Source organism: Laccaria bicolor, genomic scaffold (genome assembly GCF_000143565.1).
Source record: "Laccaria bicolor S238N-H82 LACBIscaffold_63 genomic scaffold, whole genome shotgun sequence".
Lineage (NCBI taxonomy): Eukaryota > Fungi > Basidiomycota > Agaricomycetes > Agaricales > Hydnangiaceae > Laccaria > Laccaria bicolor.
The window spans coordinates 142,538-167,718 of record NW_001889934.1 but is presented as its reverse complement, the minus strand read 5'-3'; the positions used below and the strand labels follow the sequence as shown (position 1 = coordinate 167,718).

General features: G+C 45.9%; 7 protein-coding genes across 7 annotated transcripts; 5 read left to right on the top strand and 2 right to left on the bottom strand.

Moving 5' to 3' along the window:
* Window positions 1-942: 942 nt before the first annotated feature.
* LACBIDRAFT_314740 (uncharacterized protein) lies at window positions 943-1,531 on the top strand (the record flags this gene model as incomplete). Its single annotated transcript, XM_001889195.1, has 2 exons — window positions 943-1,257; window positions 1,313-1,531. The coding sequence occupies 2 exons, from the start codon at window positions 943-945 to the stop codon at window positions 1,529-1,531; spliced, it is 534 nt and encodes a 177-aa protein (XP_001889230.1).
* A 4,226-nt stretch (window positions 1,532-5,757) lies between these two features.
* LACBIDRAFT_314737 (uncharacterized protein) lies at window positions 5,758-6,284 on the top strand (the record flags this gene model as incomplete). Its single annotated transcript, XM_001889194.1, has 3 exons — window positions 5,758-5,842; window positions 5,899-5,982; window positions 6,043-6,284. 3 exons carry the CDS (start codon window positions 5,758-5,760, stop codon window positions 6,282-6,284), a joined length of 411 nt encoding a protein of 136 aa, XP_001889229.1.
* A 2,098-nt stretch (window positions 6,285-8,382) lies between these two features.
* On the bottom strand, window positions 8,383-10,631 carry LACBIDRAFT_334411 (uncharacterized protein; the record flags this gene model as incomplete). Its single annotated transcript, XM_001889150.1, has 7 exons — window positions 8,383-8,386; window positions 8,646-8,655; window positions 8,753-8,888; window positions 8,977-9,045; window positions 9,135-9,174; window positions 9,378-10,284; window positions 10,445-10,631. 7 exons carry the CDS (start codon window positions 10,629-10,631, stop codon window positions 8,383-8,385), a joined length of 1,353 nt encoding a protein of 450 aa, XP_001889185.1.
* A 2,644-nt stretch (window positions 10,632-13,275) lies between these two features.
* Window positions 13,276-13,933, bottom strand: LACBIDRAFT_334410 (uncharacterized protein; the record flags this gene model as incomplete). Its single annotated transcript, XM_001889149.1, has 4 exons — window positions 13,276-13,326; window positions 13,358-13,450; window positions 13,490-13,688; window positions 13,887-13,933. 4 exons carry the CDS (start codon window positions 13,931-13,933, stop codon window positions 13,276-13,278), a joined length of 390 nt encoding a protein of 129 aa, XP_001889184.1.
* Window positions 13,934-22,190: 8,257 nt separating this feature from the next.
* On the top strand, window positions 22,191-23,249 carry LACBIDRAFT_192122 (uncharacterized protein). Its single transcript, XM_001889193.1, has 4 exons — window positions 22,191-22,243; window positions 22,300-22,387; window positions 22,533-22,592; window positions 22,900-23,249. Exons 1-4 carry the CDS (start codon window positions 22,197-22,199, stop codon window positions 23,053-23,055), a joined length of 351 nt encoding a protein of 116 aa, XP_001889228.1. The 5' UTR covers window positions 22,191-22,196; the 3' UTR covers window positions 23,056-23,249.
* Window positions 23,250-23,813: 564 nt separating this feature from the next.
* LACBIDRAFT_314730 (uncharacterized protein) lies at window positions 23,814-24,195 on the top strand (the record flags this gene model as incomplete). Its single annotated transcript, XM_001889192.1, has 2 exons — window positions 23,814-23,892; window positions 23,945-24,195. The coding sequence occupies 2 exons, from the start codon at window positions 23,814-23,816 to the stop codon at window positions 24,193-24,195; spliced, it is 330 nt and encodes a 109-aa protein (XP_001889227.1).
* A 102-nt stretch (window positions 24,196-24,297) lies between these two features.
* On the top strand, window positions 24,298-24,716 carry LACBIDRAFT_314729 (uncharacterized protein; the record flags this gene model as incomplete). Its single annotated transcript, XM_001889191.1, has 3 exons — window positions 24,298-24,483; window positions 24,531-24,545; window positions 24,594-24,716. 3 exons carry the CDS (start codon window positions 24,298-24,300, stop codon window positions 24,714-24,716), a joined length of 324 nt encoding a protein of 107 aa, XP_001889226.1.
* Between the last annotated feature and the right edge of the window lie 465 nt (window positions 24,717-25,181).

The following is a 25,181-nucleotide window of genomic DNA, read 5'->3' as shown; positions in this document are numbered from 1 at the left end:
TGATAAGGATTCCCTCGTTGCAAAACGGAAAGAAAGAGTGAGGGAGGCGCCTGTGCGTGGGTTGGGGAACATCGGAGGTGCCTATATGCGCACAATATCAATAGTCCGAGGATTGGAAAAAGGCGGCGTGGGGAACATTGGAGGTCGTTCGTCATATGCACGACTAGTGAAAGTTGTCAACCGGTGGTGGTAGTGGAAAGAGAAAGCAAACGTTGATCGACGCGAATTGATCAACGTGAACATCATCGTCCTCGACCATCATCATCTTCGCCAGCGTTGCTAACCTATCACTTACCATTCGCGCGCTTCAGAATTACACTCAATATTCTCTTCACATTTGGGGGGAAGTGGAGACTCAAGCTGTCCAGTTCTCCTGCTCGACATTCGCTAGGTGAGTATTCAATCTGTCATTGCTCATTGCATTGAGGGTAAAGCTAACATGGGGAATTGAAAGTTCACGCATGGCGCACAAGCTTTGAAACACGTAAAGGTTTCAGAAAGGCTACTGCATTCAACTACTTCTTCGCTCATAACCCTCGTATCTCTCCGTCAGTGAGGCCATGTCGGTTTCCTCGGTTTCCACGAGCGTTTCATCACCGTAGTCCTGGTCCGCGGACGATTCGGAAACCCGTATCAACCACCCCTTGAGTGAAATGAAAGATCAACAAACCGAGAGGCGATCGTCTTGTCGCCGAAGTTTACGTGCGTGCCCTCTTTCATCTGCTTTCTTCAAAGCGCCCATCTTCTGATCATCTAACCTACAGTTCACCTCGTGCGCCACACTCCCCTTGAACTCAAGCGGGCGTTTTGGGGATATCTCTAAACGGGAGAACCCCATATAACAATACGTTCAGGACGAGGACCAAGATTCACGGCGCAGAGGAGAGGCTAGTCATCCAACGGTAGACGTTTTGTGCTGTTTATCATATCAGGTGAGCATCCATGGTTCGAGTGACGCTTCCCTTTCTAAAGCACCATTACCAGAAGTTGGTTCACTCACCCGTACCAACTCCTGCGGCGATCGGCTGCCCCGAACTTCGTGACGACGCCGTTTTTTGGTTCGCCCAACTTAGATCTCAGCACTCCGCAGCTCTACCGACGGCCCGCCGTAACGACAATAATCCAACACAAGGAATTCCGGTGGTGCACAGATGCCTCGTTGTCCTTCCAGGATTCGATACTTCGATAGGTAGGACTTGGGATCTTCGATCGTACTCATTCCATCGGCCTGACAATAGAGTGATGCATAACCGCTTGGTACGACGTCGCTCCTCCCCTCTTGATGATGAGCTAATTGGTTGGTCTTTTGTAGGATCCGCGAGGCGAGGCCCGAGCTGCAGGAAACCAAGATCATCCTTGCGATCCGTTGGCCGCAGTGGATCCTTGTCCCCCTACAGGATATGAATTACGACCGGATCTCGTGCGAATTAGTGAGGATGATAGTAGGGAGAGGGATGACAAGGAATGCGAGGAACGCCGAGGATGGAAGAGAGGAGGTAGAGCCGGAATGTCGCTAGACAGGGATCGCTAAGTTCTACTTCGATGATGATGATGAAGCCAGGTATGTGTGTTCGTCTTTTGGCTTTCAATGTAATTTACTGTTTGTTTTAGGTTTTTATTGGTATCTCCGTAGTGGATCTGCTGCTTTTGTGAATATCTGAAACGAAATAGCATGTCATCTCTTCGTCCCCTTGAGGCTGGTGAAAGGCGTTGTTTTGTTTCTTTTTCTCACACTTCTTCTTTGACCGCCGTCCTTTAAGGTGCCTCCTACGCTGAGGCACGCCACTGCGCGTTAACTCGGAGCGCTCAGCAGTTTGAAAGGAACGGACGTCAGCTGACTCTGTGAAACGATGGACCCATCTGGACAATTGACGCCGCACAGCATTCACAACTCTCTTCTGAACCACGATGTCTGATTCTAGTCGCCCTCGTGAAAATCGTTTGAAAGGAAAGTTCAAGGGGATGCTTGACCGGCTCATGGGCGCAGAGCGCCCACGTAACGAACGCCCACGCCCTAGCACTTCGAGGTTGGAGTTCATGATTTCCACCCTGGCAGATAGCATCCTGACGAGATTTAGGTCCACATTTATGAGGGTGCCGGAGGTTACGGGGGGAGGAACGTCTCTGGTGCGTGTTTATAATGCATGAATAAATTCTTTGGCTCATGCCCCTTGTCTTTTGGAATCCTAGAATGTATTTCCGGGAGCTCACAATTTCGTTATAAGGGATACAACACTCTATGTCGCTCAAAATGTGTGTACCATGACAACAGCATTGATGGTTTGGGATATTGATGAGATTTTTGTCAAGATTGAGGTTCATGAACATGCCAGCGGGGGTCAAGATGATTTACCCTTTCTTCCCCAAAGACCAAATTCAAGTGCCTTATTCACAGGCCGTGAGGATGTTCTCAAGAGGCTGATGGATCACTTTGCACTTCAAGATCAAGTAGATAGAAGCAGGAAGTCTTTTTTGTTGTATGGTATGGGGGGTATTGGCAAGACACAGATTTGTCTGAAGTTTGTTGAAAAGATGGCTGAAAGGTAAGTTTCTTCACATACTATATTTCTGATCTTATGAGATGTACATGTAGATTCTCTCATGTTTTCTGGATTGATGCATCTTCTGAAGATACCATTGCCCTTGGGTTAAAGGGTCTTTGCTCTCATCCTGAGGCTAAAGCTGCTGGTGTATCTGTGTCCTCTGAGTCTGCTCTTATCTGGATTGGATCCCTGCAGGGTGAATGGCTGCTTGTCTTTGACAATGCTGATGGTGCACCTGAAGTAGTAGAAAAATTTATTCCATCTGGTTCTCAGGGCAATATTCTGGTTACTAGCAGAAATCGATCTCTTGGGCGGGTGACATCTTATGAAAATTCTCTTGAGGTTAATCAGATGGCTGAAAAGGAAGCCATATCACTCTTGCTGAAAGCCAGCCATTTAACTGGAGATGTCTACAGCACAGCTCAACAAATTGTAAATGAGCTCTGCTGCTTACCTCTAGCTGTTGACCAAGCAGGAGCTTCCATTGAAGCTGGTCTCTGTAGTATTGATAATTACCTTGAGCATCTCTCTCAACATAGGAACAAGCTTATGAACCACCCTTCATTTAGGGGTGCATCTCAGTACAATCGTACAGTGTATGAAACATGGGATTTGTCATTCAATGAAATTGAATCAAGGGCAAACAGGAAATCTGATGGGCATGGTAGAGCAGCTGCTCAGGCTGCTCTTCTTATTCTGGAAACTGCTGCATTTCTACATCATGAGAATATCATTGAGGCTGCCTTTAAAAAGGCTGCTGTCGAGTTCTCCAAAGGACTGCATAGTGGACTAGAAGAAGAAGTTGAAACACATATGAATAAATTGCTTCAGCTTGAAAAAGATCAGTCTTGGAATCAATTCTTCTTTCATGAAGGAGTTAGGGTTCTTATGTCCTTTTCTTTGATCAAGCAGCACTCAACCTCTGCAGGAACTTATGCCATTCACCCATTGATGCATCAATGGAGTAGAGACAGAATGTCAATATCTCAAAAGAAGTGCATGATGCAAGTGTCAAAACTTATCCTTGTAAACTGTATTACAAAGGAGATGACAGCTGACAACATCGCATTCAAGAGGCTTCTTGTACCACACATCAAAGCCAATTACCAGCCACAGGAGGATGATGGCTTTGAAAGAGTGTTTGATGAAGATGAATACTCTAGGTTCAGTTATGTATTCCATGAAAATGGAATGTGGAAAGATGCAGAGTATCTTGAATATAAAATTGTAGAAATGAGGATAAACAAGCAGGGGCTAGAACATCCAAATACCTTGACCAGCATGGATAGACTTGCAGCAATGATGTCATTCCAAGGGAAATATGAGGAGGCTGGGGAGCTGCAGCTGATTGTCCTGTATCTGCTTGAAAGAGTGCTGGAGTTAGAACATCCAGATACCTTGACCTGCATGAGCAATCTTGCATTGACATACACAAATCAAGGAAAGTATGAGGAGGCTGCAGAGCTGGGGCTGAAAGTTGTGGATCTGCGCAAAAAGGTGCTGGGGCCAGAACATCCAGATACCTTGACCAGCATAAATAATCTTGCATTGACATATTCAAAGCAAGGAAAATATGAGGAGGCTGGGGAGCTGCAGCTGAAAGTCCTGGATCTGCATAACCAGGTACTGGGGCCAGAACATCCAGGTACCTTGATCAGCATGAATAATCTTGCAGAAACATATTCAAAGCTAGGAAAATATGATGAGGCTGGGGTGCTACAGTTGAAAGTAGTGCATCTGCGTAAAAGAGTGCTGGGGCCAGAACATCCACATACCTTGGTCAGCATGAATAATCTTGCATCAACATATCTAAATCAAGAAAAGTATGAGGAGGCTGCACAGCTGCAGATGAAAGTCTTGGATCTGATCAAAAAGGTGCTGGGTCCAGAACATCCAGATACCTTGACCAGCATGGCAAATCTTGCACTTACATATTCAAAGCAAGAAAAATATGAGGAGGCTGAGGAACTACAGCTGAAAGTCGTAGATCTACATAATAGGGTGCTGGGGCCAGAACATCCAGATACCTTGACCATTATGAATAATTTTGCATTGACATATTCAAAGCAAGGAAAATATGAGGAGGCTGAGGAATTAGCAGCTGAAAGTCGTGGATCTACATAATAGAGTGCTGGGGCCAGAACATCCAGATACCTTGGCCAGTATGTATAATCTTGCATTGACATATTCAAAGCAAGGAAAATATGAGGAGGCTGGGGAGCTGCAGCTGAAAGTCCTGGATCTATATAATAGGGTGATGGGGCCAGAACATCCAAATACCTTGGCCAGCATAGCAAATCTTGCAGCAACATATTCAAAGCAAGGAAAATATGAGGAGGCTGGGGAGCTGCAGCTGAAAGTCCTGGATCTATATAACAGGGTGACTGGGGCCAGAACATCCAGCTACCTTGGTTAGCATGAGCTAATCTTGCAGCAACATATTCAAAGCAAGGAAAATATGAGGAGGCTGGGGAGCTGCAGCTGAAAGTCCTGGATCTGCGTAACAGAGTACTGGGGCCAGAACATCCAGCTACCTTGGTTAGCATGACTAACCTTGCCGCAACATATTCAAAGCAAGGAAAATATGAGGAGGCTGGGGAGCTGCAGCTGAAAGTCCTGGATCTGTGTAACAGAGTACTGGGGCCAGAACATCCAGCTACCTTGGTTAGCATGAGTAATCTTGCAGCAACATATTCAAAGCAAGGAAAATATGAGGAGGCTGGGGAGCTGCAGCTGAAAGTCCTGGATCTGTGTAACAGAGTACTGGGGCCAGAACATCCAGCTACCTTGGTTAGCATGAGTAACCTTGCAGCAACATATTCAAAGCAAGGAAAATATGAGGAGGCTGGGGAGCTGCAGCTGAAAGTCCTGGATCTGCGTAACAGAGTACTGGGGCCAGAACATCCAGCTACCTTGGTTAGCATGAGTAATCTTGCAGCAACATATTCAAAGCAAGGAAAATATGAGGAGGCTGGGGAGCTGCAGCTGAAAGTCCTGGATCTGCGTAACAGAGTACTGGGGCCAGAACATCCAGCTACCTTGGTTAGCATGACTAACCTTGCCGCAACATATTCAAAGCAAGGAAAATATGAGGAAGCTGCACAGCTGCAGCTGCAACTCTCAGATTAGCATAATAGGGTTGTAGCAGCATAGTGTCACTTACCCACTTCTTGCATGACAGTTGCATTGTATTTACATTTGTTTGTCATTTTGTATGTTAATACTTCTTAATAAATCGGGGTACTCCAAGCATGTGCATACAGAAAAGAACAACAAGAAGAACTGGCCCTCTAATCCTGGTATGTTACCCTTTGTTTCTCTTGTGTATTTTACCAATAATGAACATTGTTTATAGGCAATTCCAATAGTGAGGTCAACATGAGGTCACAGAAGAAGAGAAGGGCAAGGTTCACAAAGAAGAAGGATGATTCTAATGCTGGTGAGTCACCTTTGACATTCAAACTTTTGAAATGGTGGTCTGATACTGTGTATTTTGAAGCAGATTCAGATGATGAGGTGAGGAGTGTTGGAAAAGGAAGGAAATTGAAGAAAAGAAAGGTTGCCGCATCTGGTACGTCATCTTCAACCTTACCACTGTACAGTTCTGAGTGGAGCAAAAAATCAGATGACTCTGGTGATGAGATACATCCTGTTGATCTCATGATCTTTGTCTATGTGGAGAAGCTGAATCCTCCTTGCATGGCAAAAGGTAAGGTTGAAGAAAGTGACAAGTATGCCTAGAAAGGACCCTTCAAGCTCAGTTCAAATGATGACTATAGCAAGGGGGTGCCGGCATTGAAAAAAAAGACCCAGGGTCAATTTTTTTGTTAAGGCGACTTGAGGTGGACTAACTGACTAACATAATCAGGCACATGTCCAAATATGGTAATATTAGTAATATTTTTACATCACACTTGCCTCCTTGTCCTTGTGCAGACTCCCTACACACTGCACAAACCCATATTGAGGTGCCTGCTCAACCCATAGTAGTAGGTAAGGTTGGGCAGAATACTGTGGAATTGCATACCCATCAAGTTTCACAGCCATTCTTTCTACACTGCAGTGCATTCATGGTGCAATTTGGCCAGTTTGACAGATAAAATTGTTTATCATTAAAGTAACCTATTTACCCTTTACACAAAGTGTTGAACCTGCATGTAGGTGATGCAATAGGGTAAGTAAGAGCTGCTGGAAGTCCTTTGGATGCAGAAATTTGAGAACGGGGGTTTGGGATGTAACCAAAAATGTCATGTTGCAACACAACCAAATAGCACTCACGAAAATTAGTTGTGCACACTTGGTGAATGCTGCAAAGCAAGCAGCTATATGGTAGTATGTGACATAAAGACACTTAATGCAAGTCAATATGAGGTTCTGAAGCAATCCTGAGCTCTAGTTGTTGAGACCTCCATTTTTTTTTTTTCAGACCATCAGCTGGACTAACTAACCAGGTATAGGTCCAGGATTCTATTGCCTGAGCCCCCTTGGACTATAGCACCTTCCTCCACAAAGTGTCCACTGTGTTGCCAAGCCTGATTCTTCATATCATTGAGGAAAAGATGTCATGGAAGCCTCAAATGCCACAAAACACAAAGCCGTTGCCAATGGGTGCATCAATGGGAGGTCTTTATTGTTCCCCTATGATTCCTGCCAAGCTCTGCCCAAGCTTGGCCAAGTTCAAGTAGTTTGTAATGACAGGGCACCCATATTGAGTTGGCAGGTGGGTCACAGCTGAGCTCTGCAGGACTGGGATTTCACCTCAACCAGGACAGGACCAGGACTGGGGTGTTTTTGATGCAACTGCGATAAAATCATGTGACTTTATACAGGTCATCTCATGTGTGAGTTTAAACATCACAATATTGTCACAGTGTGTGAGATCACTTCTTTTCTTCAACCACAACCCAACAACACTGCCCACAACAACCACAACATGATGCCCAACACCAACCACAACAAACAACAAACATGAAAGGACACCCACACACAGAAACAGCTGTCACACCCCACGGAAACCACCACCACCATCTCGAAACACACCAGATGGAAACCAGGTGCCACATTGCAATGATGTGGCACCCAAATGATGCACAGCGGTACAGGTAAGCACCCCCCATCCCAAGCTCCTCCCAACCCAGCTTGCTGATGCCAGGCACAAAACAAAGAATGACAACCAATGTCATCATTCTCGAAAATGACAATATGCAACAAAGACAACACAGACAGCGAAAACAATAACAATGCGGACACAACAAAAACAAAGACAACACAGACACAATGTGATGATGCAGGATAATGAAGACACGCCACGCCTCACAAATGGCAATGAGGAATGACTGCCCACATAGGAATACAAGTGCCTACTCATGGAGACAAGCACCTGTGTAGGAAAATGACGACCCACCAACCACCTATGCAGGAAAGCAGAACACCCACATACAGCAACAAGTGCCCATGAGACATGGCAACCAGATGACATCATTCACTCTGTTAAGGCACCTTGTGAGTATCCACCATGGCTCCCTCTACATCATCCCACTCCCTTCCCTCCCTTCCCTCCCTCCCCTCCATTCCTCCCCACCACTCCCCCTCCCTCCATCAACCCCCCTCCCTCATTTCTCCTCCTCTCCATCCCTCTCCACCTCTCTCTCCCCCCACCATCCCACCATGCCCTGCCCCCTCCCTTTTATCCTCAAAGTAGTAGTCCCTCCATCACCCCCTCCTCTCCAACCCTCTCCACCACACACTCTGCCCACCATTCCCTCCCTCCTCCCTTTCAATGTAGTAGAAATATTTATGTAGTTTTATTGAATATGCAACTCTTCCTTTTCAATCCTAACTATCTAAGAAATTATGAGATCAAGTTATTAGAGCTGTTACATTAAGCCACATGTCATGATTCATCTGGAATTTTCCATAATCTTGTAAGTACTCTTTAAAAATCCTGCCAAACTCTGTCCTAGTCCTGCTGAGTTTGGCAGAGCTTGGCAGGACTCTGCAGAGCTCTGAGGATTCCTGAGGATTTCTGCAGGACTCTGGCCAGTCATGCAGGATTCATAGGGGGACTGAGAAGTACAGATGAGCGGAGGTGAGCAAACTCACCTTCCCTGCACTGCTGATCTCTTCAGCATGAGATATAGATGCCACATCACTGTCTTTACTTTAGGAGACTACAGTGAGTACCCTCATCCCACTTCTTCATCACATACACCCATTATACATGCAGTAGCCTCCCCATACACCCCACAACCACCTGGCTCTAGTCGAAAGAGCCATTGTCCCTCCAAAGGGGTAACAGTGATGAGGATGAATGGCAATGGTAGATGTGGACGAGGATGGCAACGACTGACGACAGACAATGAAGAAGGGTGACAATGACCACAACCACGATGAGTGATGATGAATGACCCATGACACAACAACACAAACACACAACCAAATGGCTCGACATCACCTCATTACCATGACCCTGACACAATGTGACCACAATGCATGACCATGACTATGGTAATGATGCAACATGACCAGGCGATGATGCAATATGTTAGTAATGTAGATTGAGTATATATTACATAGTATATACAGTCGAACCTCTCTTAACCCATACCCCTCAGTGGACAGTCGCAAAAAACTGTTAAAAAAATGTAGGACATGGATTGAAGTAGTTACAAAGTAAAAAAATCAAGTATTGTTGTACTTCTCAAATCCCTGGTCTGTTCACGCCGGATATCTCTGTTGGGTGAGCTCAACAGAGCTTCTATTTTGTGTGTGTTGGGATCATTGATTTCACTGAGGTATTTGCTAATTGTATACGTTGCGTTGAGGACGTCGCACCGAGAAGGTTGAGGTTCAACGGGTGCGCCTTCATCAAGATCATTGCCACCGTTTATCTTGAGATTCTCACTTGCAGCTCTTGCATCCATGATGTCCTGATAAATCTCCATATCTGTGGATTCCATCATAATGTGGGATTCGCCTTCTGGATTAAGAAGTGATTCTATGTCCATCCGATTGTTCTTTTGAAGTGCCCCTGTGGCAACCAAGTTGTCGAGCGCCTCCTCCACTTGTCTCTCTGCTTGAACAATTGGGTCTGGATGGAAGGATGATGCATCTAGGAGGGAAGAGATGGGGATTGTAGGCTGTGGTGTGGGGGGTTCAATTTCAGGTAGTATTCCTGCCTTTTGGCAGCAATTTCGAATGGTGGTGGTGTCGACCTCATGCCAGGCCAGATCTGCAATTTGCATTGCCTCTAACTGATCAATGTCATAGATATTTGCTGGTGTTATCCCTCGGTCATACTGATTGATGGCTCGTTGGATGAACTCCTTGCGGTAGTGGGCTTTGAAGCACCAGATAATGCCCTGATCTTTTGGTTGGATGTGTGTGATGAGATTCGGCTCAAAGTTCTCAACCTGAATGTTCTGAAGGCCTGGCAGAACGATGTGACCTGAAAAGTTGTCTTGGAGCAACATAATCTTGCAACCCTGTTGTTGAAGGTCACGATCCCAATCATTAATCCAATCCTGATAAAGGTGAGCCATCATCCAAGCCTTTGCATTATTCCGATAATAAAACCCAAGCTGGGTACCAGTTTTTTTGTTGAATGCCCGGGGCCACACTGCCTTTCTGATGACAAATGGCAGGAGTTTCTCTGATCCATCAGCATTTGAAGTGAACAGATATGTCAACCTGTGCTTTTTTCCTTTGACACTGGAATGTTTACGATCAGATAAGCCTCTGTCTGGTGCCATTCTATCCAGTGGAGTGAGTTAAGGAATAGAAATAAGTAGGAGGTGTGTACACCCAAAAAAGACCTGTTTCATCCATGTTATAGATGTCGTGTAGCTTGTAGCCATATTTTTTGATGAGCACCTGGACCCATTTCTGCTCTTCTTCCACACTGTGAGTGTTTGCTGATACGGCTTCACCATGTCGTTTAACCTCTTTCAACCCATTCCTAGCCTTGAAGTGTTGCAGCCACCCATTGCTCAAGCTCAGCCTGTCTTCCTCTGCAATCCCAACCAAATCAGCAAATTGGTTCCATTTCTGCTGGAGGATTTCACCAGTCAGCAGGATTCTGTCACCCATTGTCTTTGAGACCCATAAATACATCATCTCGGAGACCTCGGGGTGTTCTGTCTGTCGAACTCATTTGGCAGATCGATCAAATTTATGCTCTGCCATTTCCCACTCCTTGCACCATTTAGCTTCGTCTTTGAGCCACGATGACACTAACAGTTGCTTTATCTTAAGGTTTGGATACATCAGGCTGAAATGGTTGGCTGTCTTTGTTTGGTTCTTGCCATTTGCATGGTGCCAGTCGAGAACCTCAATTTGCTGTGCCAAGGTTGCATTTTCTTTCTTCGTAAAAGTTGGAGGCAGTAGATAGTGTTTGCAGGTCCAGTCTACAGAGGACAGTCCGGTCTTTTTTCAGTTGCAGTTTCCCACATTTGTGGTCAGTCCAGTTGCCAGTTGCCATGTTTTTGTAAATATTAAAAACCGAAAAAGACCGGTTTAGACCGGTTGCAACCAGTCTTTCATCCCATCATGTGTTGGACCTTACTCGCACACATTTTTACTTAATTTTCGGTCCCTCAATCATCAAAGAGTCAAGAATTGGTTGAGATATGGCCAAAAACATTTTTATACGCAATTTGAATGTATATCCTTTCCGTTGTTTTCATAGCTCAGTCAAATCTTCACGGAATTGCTTAAACTTTTAATCAGTCTACAGAGAATTAAAATATATATCTATGTATGCTATGTACGTGAGGTAATATTTAGTTTCTGTGGTGTAATAAATTTTACAACAAAAGACCAGTCGCAACTGGTCTGGACCAGTCTTTTTCGCGTTGTGAACCGATTAGGACTGGTCTAAAGCAGTCCGGTTGTGGTCCCTTGATATCTGGATCGGTGTAGACCGGTTGCAGTTGCCAGTTGCATCATTTTGAGGTAAAAAACTGGACTTAACTGGACTTTAAAACACTAGCAGTAGAGCAACCTGATCAGCTTTCTTCTTAGGTGCTTTCCTCTCTTTCTCATAGTCTGAACCTTTAGAGAAGGTTAGGATGGCATGTGCCGGTGTCAAGAACAGAATGCATACATTTCCGTTTGTTCTCTGTAACCTTGGCCAAGTCACCTGCCAACTCCCTCAGTTTGTGCACAACGACTTTCCCAGTGTCATCCAACTTTGAAATTTCCTGCTCATAGTCTGAGGCTGACTTGAGTGCTTCGACAACACGTTCCTCGTCAATGGTATTTGCTTCATTATCCAACCAGTGCTCGTCTGATGTCGAAATCAGTTCCCTTTTTGCTAGTTTTGCCTTTAGAGCATCTCTCTGAGTTGCAACTGATGCCATGAGCTTAGCAAGGCCTTTTCTAAGGATGTCAAGTGGGCTGGGAGGCATGGGGGGAATATTTTTGGGGAATAAATGTACATTTTATCAAATTTTGGGCTACTCAATGGGTGCACAGGCGCACCCAAATAACTAGGATGGGTGTGCACTTGTGCACACCTGGTAAATTAAATATTTAACGGTCAATTTAAGGGTCTGGCTGGTGAAAAACCTATGGGTTTTGGCCAGGGAGGGCTATGGGGTATGGGGTATGGGAGGTTTATGGGTTATGCTATGCATTTCCCCGCAAACCGACTTGGTGGACACAATATGCTATGGGGTAAGAGAGGTTATGGGTTGTCAGAGGTATGGGATAAGAGAGTTTTGACTGTAGTAGTTTTAATATATACCTGTCCTATCAAACCTGCGAGACCCACCAGACCCCCCAAACCCCCACTAAACCCATACCCTTATCCATGGAAACCTGTACCTGCAGCCATGGGTACAGGTTTTCATGGGTAAGGGTACAGGTTTAGCCAGGTACGGGTTTCCATGGGTAAGGGTATGGGTTTAGCTGAAGGTACCTGGGGGTTACCCTCAGTAAATAGTGAAGTCAGACGTTAGTCACAAGAACATCACCAATTAGAGGATGTCTGACTAAATGTCGTTTTTTTAAGTGTTTCTGACTATGCTCGTACTACAATAGTCATACATTAGTGCTACAGTCAGTCATGTACTAGTCATATAATAGTCATACGTCAGTCATTAATGCTTGGGCCCAATTTAGGTTAGGAAATAGGCTGAATCAAATTATATTCAACTACTTCAAAGGATACATGTAGTAGGCCTAGAGCCTGAGTATAGTATGAGGGAGGGGGGGGAGAATAAAAAGCCCTCTGCAACATGTCGAGTCCATTCAAATGCTCCAATGACGCCATTGAGCGGCCCATTACCAGATCCAACATCCATCTAATCCTCTGCATCTGAGTCTGAGTCATTGCCATTCCCATTTGCAGGGGAGATGGGGAGGGAAGAGAGGGGGTTCGCGAATGCGCCGCCTGGATTTGAGCAGGAGGCGTTATTGGGTGAGGAGCTGTGGCCGCCACATTCTGGTGGTGGTGATGGTGGGACCTGCAGCCGAAGAGTGTCATCAGCATCATCAGTAAACCTGATGACAGCTTAACTCTTCGTTGAGTCACCATTGCGTCCTCGTGTAACGTATGGAAGTCAGAAGTGGTGTTTGACCAAGGGAGCTGGATGTGTCGCCTGGGTTTGAGCAGGAGGTGTTGAGAATGTGGTAGTTGTCCTTAGGCAAAGAGTATCTGTGCTCGTCATGTTTTGATGGTGGTGATGGCGGGACATCCAGTGAAAGAGCGTCGATAGCATCGTCACTAAACCTAGGTTAATATCACTCTTCGTCGAGCCTCGCCTTTCTCGTTGGTCAGCAGCTGAGATAGATACCATACAAAGGTGCCTCACCTGCGAGCATGTAACCACAATCCACCCTGTTTGACCCAATGACTTGCCTGCCCCCTCCTCCTCGTGTGTCTTGGTGACTGAGACCTGTGCAAGCTATAGCAGAATGAGTAGACAGCAATAAAATGAACTTACTGTTACCCAGCCAAAGAGACAAGGTTGAAGACTTTGCAGGGAGGAAAGCAAGAGGAAAGTGACAAGTTTACGTTCAAGTTCCAACACATCGAGTTGAGTGATCATGTGACTTTCAACTCCCAGCTCTGAGTCCAAGTCCAAACGCCGCAGCCTGAGGCAGCCTGCAGAGGCCTCAGCCCTCAACTTGTAGACAGAAATTCTTGGCATAGCCATGTATATAAAAGGTATGACAATTTTTATACTAACTTATGACTAAACTCACCTCCCATTTGATGCCAAGGGGAGGGAGGCGTGAAAATTACAGATGTGTGATATATTTCTGACTAACCTCTGACTTCCTACAATTTTGGTTGACTTTGCTTTTTACTGAGGGTTACCTGTGACAATGCCTACTGACAAGTCCAGGCTTGCCAGATGGTGGAGGCAGAAGGCAGTGGGAGACATGGTTCTGGAGAACGGAGTCATGTGTAGAGGATCCTGTAACCCTGGAACAGGAACAGGAACATCCAATATACATGTTGTGGTTTCAAGTAGAGTTGATGATTCTCTTCTTCTTTGTGGTGCTCTTTATCCCCAGACTCTTCTCAACAGTCTGGGGATCCTTATTCACAAATATTAGTTCTATATCCAGCTTAGAGTTAGTTACCGAAGCAATGTAATCCTTTGTTCACTTACCTGATGATGGTTTCTTGATCAACGTATCACTATTGTCTGGAGTCATCTCAAAAGGGCTAGCAGCATGATCACTGGAATAGATGACATCATTGTTGAGTGAAGTGCAGGAACTATTAGAAGTTAGAACAGGTTTGCATGATTATGGGGCATGAACAGTGGTGGAATGGGTCGAAGTCTAAAGAACAGGCCAATTCCTGATTTGGTAACTATGGAATGTGAGACCATGAAGCAAACAAACAATGACTAAACAAATGAACTTGAAGGATGAAAATCTACCTTATATATTTTTCAAGTGACTTAGAAATATTTCATGTATCTTTTACACATAACTTAGTGACACAGACCATAAGCTGCACAAAGAAATAATGACTAATGAATGATGGGTATTGCTACAGGTACCCACCAACCCCTGCCACAGATACAGGTTTGGCAAAGGTAGCGAATATCAAACCTGTACCCCTACCTGTAACCCGCATGGGTTGCTAAACCTGTGACAATCACTATACATATATACGATGACATGTATTGTAGCCATTCATCTGTTTGCCTCTGCTACTTGCAGAGACAATCTTATTCTCAAATTTTCTTCATTTCACAAATGATCTACACTTACTGATTTGAATTTGACAAGTTGGTCATCAAGACTGGAAGGGAAGGAGGCCAGAGATAGGAAGTAAGAATTACAGTTAGTGTTTAAAAGTCTGGTCTGGTCCAGTTTTTTGATGCCCCAGGGCTTAGACCATAACCGTAACCAGTCTGCCTCTTTCCCAGAAGTCAAAAGACTGAACCGGACCACAAAAAACCGCAGTCTGCAGTCTTTTTGTGGTCTATAGACCAGTCTTGGTCTTCTTTGGTTTTGACCAGTTTAAGACCAGTCTTTCAGCCAATATTTTAGAGTTATGAGTTGGTAAATTTGTTGACGTTTTTATTAGCTTTAAAAAGAGCCCAAGAACGTTAAATCCCATTAAGAATTGGTGTTTCTATATAAAAAAAAGCCTGGTACAGCTACTATTTTCAACAATATTTTACATCTTCAACTATATCTTTGTCAGTTTTGGACCAATTAATACATTCTTGGGTGCGTTTTGAAGGGTATTTAGTGGGCTACAAAAAGCAGGTCCTAACCGGTTAAGACTGGTTCACTTAGACCGTTTTTTTTGCGGTCTTTACTTTTGTGATCTTGGTCTGGTCTTTTTCCAGTCCTGAGACCAGACTTCCAAACACTAATTATGGTTTGATTATGGTGTTCCCCAATTTCTTTGAAAATGGACTACAGTGTTGGGCTGAAATTCCTAGAATCAGATGCAGTCAATAGATGCAGAATTTTTGGACAATGGAGCATTGTTAGAAGTGGCACAGAAAGAATGAATGAGAGCAGCATCGGGTGTACATAAGCAATGAAATGTCAGTCGGACAAGGGCTTGTTGCGAGGCAAGGGAGAAAATAGGGGAGTTCATGGTAGCCATTTTTGAGCCATTTTTGATCCATTCTTCATTCATTTTTGTAGACATAGAACATCAAAATTGAACTGAAAAATGAACCAAAAAATGGCTACTGTGAACCCACCCTCCTTGAAATTTTCAAAAATGTGAGGTGATTGCCATATGGGGCAACAACAAAAGAAACGGATAATGCTGAAACACCCTTTGGCAACTTGACCCCCGAAGACAAAAAATGGATGAAAAATGAATGAAAAATAGAAACACATCAAAAACAGACACGTTTCCTGTTTTTGAGCCATTTTCCATCTCATTTCTAACTCCATTTTTCATCTCATTTTTCTGAAAAATGAAATAAAAAATGAAATAAAAAATGGCTACTGTGAACACCCCTAATGGCACATAGCCTGTCAATAGGGGGACAAGGGACATACATCATCCTGTAGCACCAATTTCCCAGTTTAACGTGTTAGCCTTTGGTGTAATATTGAACAGGGAGTGGCGCACTATGGTAAATGACATCTCCCCATCTCCCAGGCTTAGAACTGAAATCATAAGTGATGCTGACCTCCACATGAGAATTTATCGAAGCTGCTAGCTCCACAGGATGCATACGCCTTTGTCATTCAAGATAACCTCCTCGATGAAACAACACTGTGCACCCCAGTTCGGGTTGTTTTCCCCTGATCACCGAGTGCTTTCAACCTTTCACTGGAAGATTGGGTACCAACCTGGTTATTCTGAACCCAGTAATAATACCCAGATATTACCAGGTTATTAAAATCACCTGGAAACCCAGTAAATTTTACCTTGTCCTCGAAACCAGTAGATACCAAGTTAAATTATAACCTGTTCAATAAGTGATCTTCATAACTTGTGAACCAGGTGTATCAGTATATATATCTCAGGGGAGCTTTGATGTCATTGTGGAGCATACAGCGCAATCTCTATATATAATACTTAACAAACGTGAGAATGGGATCAAACAACCTCTTTCTCCCTCCCCCATCCAGTGGTGCTGGCTGACCTCTTGACATGTCCATCATAAACTGGCTAACATCTTCTGTTTGGTAAGTGCTTTACTCCAGAGGCAACTGACTTACTAATTGAGTTCAATGTGCCAGACCTGCTCAAACACACGAAAGTGCTTCCCTGCAGACTGGGTGAGGGGAAAGGGGAAATTTTGGCGGGCTATGGCAGGGATGGGGACGAGGATGACGATGATATGGAGTATCAGGGGGCTCAGTCTGGGAATGAGGGTTTGGGAAGCAACGGTGTGTTCATCCAAGCATCATAAGTTGGTTGATACCGTGTAGATAGGTTGTATATAAACACTCAGTTATAGCCTCAATTTCATCTGTCTACCGAGTTTTTTATACCAGTCCAATCAAAATTCAATGTGGTGATTTCTATCTGTTGGACAAGGAGTGAGAAAACCCGTTTTCCCAGCTATTTTGCCTCTACAGTACAACGTGGTTAACAGGTTATAATAACTGTTACAACGAGACCTGGGAGCAGGTTATTTCCGTCATATAACAAGTTATTCTAACCTGTTGACCAAGTTATTTTATTTACCACCCAGGGATTGTAGTCCGAGAAAGTAGTTATTATAACCTATATACCCAGTTTTACACCCAGGGAAAATAACCTGACCTGGGGTGCACAGTGCAAGTAATTTGATCGGCAGTTCTGGGTAGGATTCTTGAGCAACATCCTTGTCACTCAGCAGGAAGTTGACCAGTTTCCTCGACGAAGCCAATAATTCTGCTACTCTGTTCAGATTGCATGAATGACGCGTACGAAGATGTGCTGGATTTCTTCAGGCCTACGCATCTTTAGGTGTTGCAGATTGCATGTTGTCCCTGGTGAGCAGGGGGCGGGTCTGTGCGCAGAAGGGGGTGACGTGACCGGAAATAGCCGAGGCCGCTTGTCTCGTGCTTCAACAAACTTCAATCATCATCCTTTTCGGTTTCCTAACATCCCTCCTCACCGTCTGCCACATCGCACACGTCGCCAGCCACGATGAGCAAAAAAAGTAGCAAAGCGCAGCAGGCCAAAGTGGCCACGACCTACAACATCAACGACACGGTCCTAGGCAAAGTGCGCGGCTTTCCACCGTGGCCCGGCATGGTGAGCCTCCTCGCGTCGAGTACGTCCAACGGTCCTGATCTACGTCTAGGTTGTGGACCCAGACAACGTCCACCCCACCGTGGCTCTCGAACGCCCCAGCAGCAAAAAGGCCACGTTCTACTGCGTCAGGTTCTTCCCTTTGGGTGACCAGTGTGTCCTTTTTTCCATGCGTTCTCCGCCCTGACGTGGCCCACACTAACATGTTGCATGCAGTGCATGGTTAGTCGAGAAAGACATCTCGAAGCTCCAACGACACGAAATTGAGTCGTACATCTCGGAGCCCCACAAAAAGTCGTCAGAGCTGTTGAATGGGTACCGCATTGCTCTGGACCCTGCGACGTGGCTCGCGGAGAAAGAGGCTATGATCCAGGATACAGTAGACATGGAGGAAAATGCTGAAATTGACCAGCTTGCAGAGACGGAGGATGGAGAAGATGAAGGGGCTGCAGGTTCGCGTTTTTTTCATGTTTTGTTTTATCATCGTCGTTGACATGCTTATTCCTTGATTTACTAGGCAAGAAACAAGGGAAGAAGAGGAAACGCGACGATGCTTCCGCATCTGTCAAAGAAAAGAAAGAGAGGAAGAAATCCGACAAACCAGCGAAAGCCAAGCCAAAGAAAGACGCTGATGCTGGAAGCACCACAAGGAAGGCCAAGGCTACCAATGGCAATGGTGCCTCTAAACGTTCCAAAAAGTCTCAGGCGATGGTCGAGTCCGAGGATGAAGGTGAAGCTGAGGCGGATGCGGAGGATGAGGCTGAAGATGACGCAGATGCTGGGCCTAGCACGAAGAGCTCCAAGAAGGCCGCGGCTGCGGCAGATAAGACTGCTGCGTCGCCCCCACCGGCGAAGAAAGCGAAACGGGACCGGGATGACGATGCCGATGAAGGTTAGTTTGCCCTCTTTTCTGTTTTCTTTGTGGTTTTGCGGACATGGTGGCTTGGTGGATCAGTGGAGTGGATCGTCGGATCGCTCTGATCTTTATCTTGTTCTCGTCTTATCTTTTCTCACTGTTGCCATAATGGTCCTTTTTGCCCTTCTTTTCCCCTCCTTGTCCTCTTTCAATGCTCCAGACCCCTTTTCTTCTTGTCTGAGAGCTATGCTTTGCCAACACCCCACTTCCTTGACGGTTTCCACCCTTTTCATCGAATCGCTTTTTCGTAACCCATTTTCACGCTTTTGCCTTGGTTGGATGTCCTCTGATGTTCCTTCCATGCTCTTCTATTTCTCTCTTCTCTTCTGCCTCTTGCTTGACCTTTCCTTTCTCCCTGTCATGGCCCTATTTTCCTTTCTCCCTTCTTCTCCCATTCATTTTCATCTTATAGTCGCTTTTGCCGAACAAAAGCACTTTCCTCGCCCTTCCCTTCTTTTTCTCGTTTCTGGTGCCTTTCCTTATCCTGGCGTCAACTTTTATCTTCCTCTGGCGCCTTTTTTTTGTGCTTTTGACCCCCTTTTCTTCCTCTTCTTATGCCCTATCATCTTCTCCAAGGCGCTGGTGTCTCTTAATGGTCTCCCAAACGTTCTTGCGCCTTTTCTTCTCGAAATTTAGACGTCCTCTGACTTTCTTGACCCCACGGTTTCTTTTCGGACCTTTTTACACTTTTGAGCGCTTTTCTCGTATCCTTGCACGCTTTATCATCTTCTAACATTGTCTTCATTCTTTTGCCTGTCTTTTGGCCTCCCTTTATCTTCAAAATCAGCATTCATTTATACCTGGCGTCGTTGATTTGTCGGTTTTCCTCTTTTTGTCCGTTTTGTTGTGGCCTATCGTTCTTTTCGGAGGCGCTGGTGCCATTCAATCTTCGTCTCAGAGCCTTAAGCTTTATTCACTTTTGAATTTGGACAATAACCACCACCTTTCACGTTACATGGTTGCTTTTATGACCGTTTTGCACTTTCCACACTTTCTAGCGTTTATCTCGTTCCTTATCAGCTCCATCGCTTTCTTCTCTCTTTTGGTTCCTTTTTGGCGTCTCTTTCTCTTCAGCGTCGACCTTGACTTCTTCTGGCGCACTTTTTTGCTGCTTTCGCTGCTTTCTTTGCCTTCACTACGTTCTGTCATCCTTTTCCGCAGTCCTGGTGACTTTCAAATGTCACTCCAGGGCACCATCTTTCTCTGCCATTGAATGGGAGAAAATACCGCCTCTTTCAATGATGGAGGTTGTTTTTTCGGATCTTGTTCCCTTCCTACCACTCTTTTTCCTTCATCGCATGCTCAGCCACCCTTTTCGTACCGCCATCCCCTTATAATCACTTGTCCTTTCAATTTCCCGCCATGTCAGAAGCTGACCTCCGTTCTTCTCTTTTCAGCTAAAGGCTCTGAAGACAATGAATCAATCAAAGTGCGTGATTGGCGGCACAGACTGCAGAAGACCTTCTTGAGCAATAAGTCGTTACCTAAAGAAGAGGTGGGTATTTTTTTTGCCTTCTTTCCTGGTTCTTTGGCTCGTTCAACCACTCCGGGTTGACTTTTTTGCTGTTTGCTCACCTCTTTTCCCTACCGATGCTGACCCACTTGGTTTCTCAGGAAATGCCAAATCTCAATGATCTTTTCAAGACAGTGGAAAACTACGAAGGCATGACGATCGAACAACTCCAGGTATGTTTACGCTCCTGGTTTCTTATGTTTCGTCATTATGAACCTTCCGTTATCCTGTCCACCTGGGCTCCCTATCTTTTCGTTTCCTTTCCCTTGATTTGCGCCCCACTTTACTTTCCGTGCTTCGCATTTTTCTGTTTTCGAGGTGCAATGGCCATTTACTTCGCCTTGACATCCCACACCCTTCGTCCCTAGATGCTCCGTCTCCCCCGTCTCTTGCTGCTCCCCAGCCTTTGCCTTGAGGCACTGGTCTTCACTTTTCGTTTCATTTGCACTTCAGTTCCATCTCTGTTGCCATTTTAGTCCTCGCTGGCTTGCCTCCTTTCCGGTAGAGAAGCACGGGGTCCCTTTGCTTTGACGAGATTACCTTTTGATCTGTTTACGGAGTTCACTTCTCTATGCTTCGTTTTCGCTCTACCGTTACGATGCTGATGTTGCTCCCCTCAGTTCTCGAAAATCGGAAAGGTCATGCGTCACATCGCTGTCCTCGCCGAGGATAAAGTACCGCGTGATGACGAGTTCAAATTCAGATTGCGCGCTGGCGCACTTGTCGAAAGGTGGCACAAGATCTTGAACGCCAACAAGGGTGCGGGCGGTGGCTCCACAAGTGCTCCTCCTGAAGCAGAAGCAGATGAGGGTGGCACTGTGAATGGTGCTCGGGAGAGCGCTGGTGTGGAAGAGAAGACGGCTGCTATGGATCTGAACGGGGGTGACGCTGCTGCTGATGGTGCGTGATGTATGGTACCTTGAGAAAGAGGGGGTACTTACTGATTGGTGCGATTTTTTCTGCTGCAGCTCCTGCTGTTAACGGGTCGCCTGCGCAAGCTGTACCGGAGGCGGAGGCTGGAGACACCTCTTTTCTGGCAGACGTTACCATGTCTGAGGCTTAACTCAGCTACTGAATCAAGGCCTTCCGTCTAACGTTGAAGAAGTCAACAAATTACCGAATTTCATTCACTCTCACATCAAAATCCATTTCTCCCCCTTGCTCGTCTACTTCTCATATGATAGCTTCTTTGTTTTCACTTTCCCCACCTGAGGCTCCTTCAATCTGGTTGGGTGTATTTATCATTCCTGGCCTGTATTGTGCCTGCATCGCTCGCCCTTGATCATTTTGGCTTCTTGGGTTCTCCTCCTGCCTCCAAACCCACCTCCTTCTCAAAACAACGATATATACATTTACTGCCCCGTACCTACTCTATACCTCTTCCCTGCCTGCCTCTTGCAATTGGTGTTGTTAAACGAGTAACTTACAATACACGATACAGATTTCGTACGTATTTACCCGTCTGCAACTGGCTTAGGATTGCTGACCGCGTTGAAATGTGGATGTCTCCTGCCCGTTTCAAGCACTTTCTTATGCTGTCAGTTAGAGCGGCAAAATGAAAATCACTTAGTGATGAGAGTGGGATTCGAACCCACGCCCCGGAGGACCAGATGTTGCGAACAACGTAGCGGACATCAAATGCCTTGATCCTTAGTCTGGCGCCTTAGACCGCTCGGCCATCTCACCATGTTTATGTACAAGAACACTGAAACCATGTACGTATGAAGCTCCCAGTCAAGTTTCTTCAGGCCCCAGCGAAAGATTTCAAAAAGGAAAAATATCGAGTATTCTACCTCGTAGAAAGCTGCTTTTCTATGAGCATAGCGACCCCCCGATTTCTCACCTTTTTTGAGCTGAATTGAGGCCCATTTTCGCAACATCCCTATCCTCAAGTTGTGTGACGTTCGTGACTGGCTCGTCGAGTCAGTCATTCTCCGCTCAACGACCACCTAACAGCCACCGTCGTCGTCGTCGCCACCACCAACCTCAGCACGACTGCACTAGTAGCTGTTTCTAGGATACCTCTGATAGCTGTCGATGGCATCTGCGTACTATGAGTTCTACAGGGGTTCGTCGTACGTCAAGTTCCATTGATTGATCCGTGGATGGTGCTCAGACTCACTCACGGTTTGGTGTACAGGATAGGGATGGCACTCACGGACTCCCTGGATGAGCTGATCACGAGTGGGGCGATAACGCCTCAGCTGGCTATGAAAGTCCTGCAACAGGTGTGTGGTTTTTTTCCGCTTGAGGTCCCGTTCGATCGGCAAGGGCTTTGAGAGGTAGCACCACTGCTCCTTTCAGTGGCGACAGACACCTCTCTCGACGCCCAGTTTAGATCATGACCCTGACTATACTTCTTTGAACTTACAGTTCGACAAGTCCCTGGCGGATACGATGGTTAAGCAGGTGAAGAATAAGACGACGCTGAAGGTCTGTCTTTTGTCATCCTACTTTTCTTCCTTGTTTACCCTTTTCCTTCGTGCCCTGCTTCCCGTCGAGCGCCACATCGGTACCCCTCCTGCCACCTACCCCCGATAAACCTTTCCTTCGGTTCTTCCATCGTCCCTCCTAACCTCACTAACACTGCTACTTTTCTTCCTTGTTTACCCTTTTCCTTCGTGCCCTGCTTCCCGTCGAGCGCCACATCGGTACCCCTCCTGCCACCTACCCCCGATAAACCTTTCCTTCGGTTCTTCCATCGTCCCTCCTAACCTCACTAACACTGCTATAACTACAGGGTCACCTCAAGACGTATCGCTTATGTGACGACGTCTGGACCTTCATTGTCAAGAGTCCCACATTCAAGATGGAGTCGAACGAGATGGTTAGCGCGCAACGTATCAAAATTATTGCGTGCAAGAATGGAGAGGCCATTGAGGCTGCAAAGAAGTAGGGCTTGGTAGGCAGGGTTGGCGCTGGTAAAGGACGCGGAGGGGAGCCTGTAATGTGGTTTTCATCGCGATGTATCATCATTGGACTGTTCTTCCTTACTAAATAATGTAATTGTGTTTTCAGGAGTCCACTAAATTTTTGTGGTTTCTGTCCCTGTAATGATCAGCGCGCTTTCAAGGATATGTGTCCTGGTTGAACTTTTGCCTGACTCTCCTCACTGTTTTGTACTTTTCAGAGCCCGTGCAAGCGGAACCTCGAGCACTTCAAGGTATAACACATGTCACTTTGGGCGATGCAGTTGTAAGTGCCTCGTCTCCCTCCCGACAAGAACGAGTCTTATGAACGCAGTGCTAGATTGAGTTTCCACCCTCAACGTGTATGGGTGTTACTTAGTGGCGGTAATTGATTCTTAGCTCTTGACCCGTGGTCGATGGTGGAATCCTGTCCCCAGCCGTTCCATATGCTCGAGGGAATTCAAATGTGATGGTAAAAACGCGGACCAAATTTCCAAGCAATACGGATTAGAACGAGACTAAGTACATAGGTAGCATTAGGCGGTGCATACCCTTCTTTACGGCAGCAAAAAGCCTATCAGCTGCCCTGAGCTTGACAACGCCGACGCCCTTTGATTACAACACCGCCATACAACGTCCAAGCGGATAAGCACGTCGGGCCGACGTGCTCTCAACTTGCCCTCAACTCTCTCAGCAACTCTCATCTGCTCTCAACTCTCGTAGCAACTCTCATCTCGTCATCACCATGTCTGGCAACAACGGCAGTGATGACACTCCAAGCAGCTTCACTCCCGACCCAAATGCTACCTCAGCGACTGATCTTGGTACGCCTTCCGCAATTGCTCCGTGTATTCACTCCTTACATTGTGACAATAGACCAGGCAGTCGTCCGGCACTTGACCTTTTGGAGGAACGGCTTCCAAGTTGAAGATGGTGAATTAATGTGGTACGATGATCCCGAAAATACAGCCATCCTGGAAGCGATAAATGCTGGGTATGTTCGACATCCCCCTCTCGAACCTCGTCTTCTGGGTTTTAGCGTTGATGAAATCGTAGCCGTGCTCCACCGTCCATCTTCAACGTTCTCGACGGGCAAATCGTCGAGGTACGCGTCGCAAAACGCATAAACGAAGACTACCCCAACTTGTTCCGTCAAAGCACATCGTCTCGGCGCACCAGTCCCAGGACTCAGCGGTGCGAGTGGAAGTGGGTCCCCACCGCCATCAAACATGCCTGGCACTTTCCCAACTTCTGGTGTTGTGCGGACGCCAACCAGGACAGCAGCACCAGCGCAGGAAAGGGTTACCACGAGGTTTGAGGTGGATCAAACGCAACCCACGACAAGTGTGAAAATCCGGTTGGCGGATGGAACGAGGTTTGTGTCTTTTTTGTTTTACCCATTCGATACACCTGTGGTAATTAATGGTGGAGTTTATCTATCTCATACCATTTTGGACATTAGGAACTTTATCAACGCGTAAGTTCAATACATCTTATCAGCTCCTTACTTAATCAACTCCACCAGCTCTTGTCTCGAAAACCTTACGAGATCGCGACAACCTTGCCTAATCGTGTCCTTGATGACAACACCGCTACGATAAAGGACGCGGGTTTGGTCAACAGCGTCGTGATACAGAAGTGGGTGTAGATGAAGGTGACGGTATTCGACGACTCTTTCTTGGACTTTCAAATTGTACATTCAGACAAAAGCAGAAGTTGACCAACCGTTGTAGATATAATGGAAATTCACCATTTTGTTTTTGGGTGTTTGAGATTCACAGAAGAAAGAGCTTCACCGTAACTTGACGTTATGCCTTCTCTACCTGATTCAGCATATTGGCAGCGAGGTGAGTTTTCTAAAACGGGGGAGCCTGTAATGTGGTTTTCATCACGCTGTATCATCATTGGACTCTCTTCTTCCTTACTAAATAATGTAATCCTGTTTTCAGGGGTCCCCTGAATTTTTATGGTTTCTATCCCTGTACTGCAACTACTTAGATCCTTAACCCAATGGAACCTCCAACAACTGTGGACGATGCAGTCGTCGGTGTCCTCGTCCCCTTCCCCGAGAGGAACGAGTCTTATGAATGCAGTGCTAGATTGTGTATGCCCT

Excerpts from the sequence above, each read along its gene's own strand:
- LACBIDRAFT_192122 (XM_001889193.1), top strand. The coding sequence starts at position 22,197 with ATGGCATCTGCGTACTATGAGTTCTACAGGGGTTCGTCGTACGTCAA. Across the intron at positions 22,244-22,299 it reads AGGGGTTCGTCGTACGTCAA|GATAGGGATGGCACTCACGG; the intron begins GTTCCATTGATT and ends TTTGGTGTACAG. Across the intron at positions 22,593-22,899 it reads AGAATAAGACGACGCTGAAG|GGTCACCTCAAGACGTATCG; the intron begins GTCTGTCTTTTG and ends CTATAACTACAG.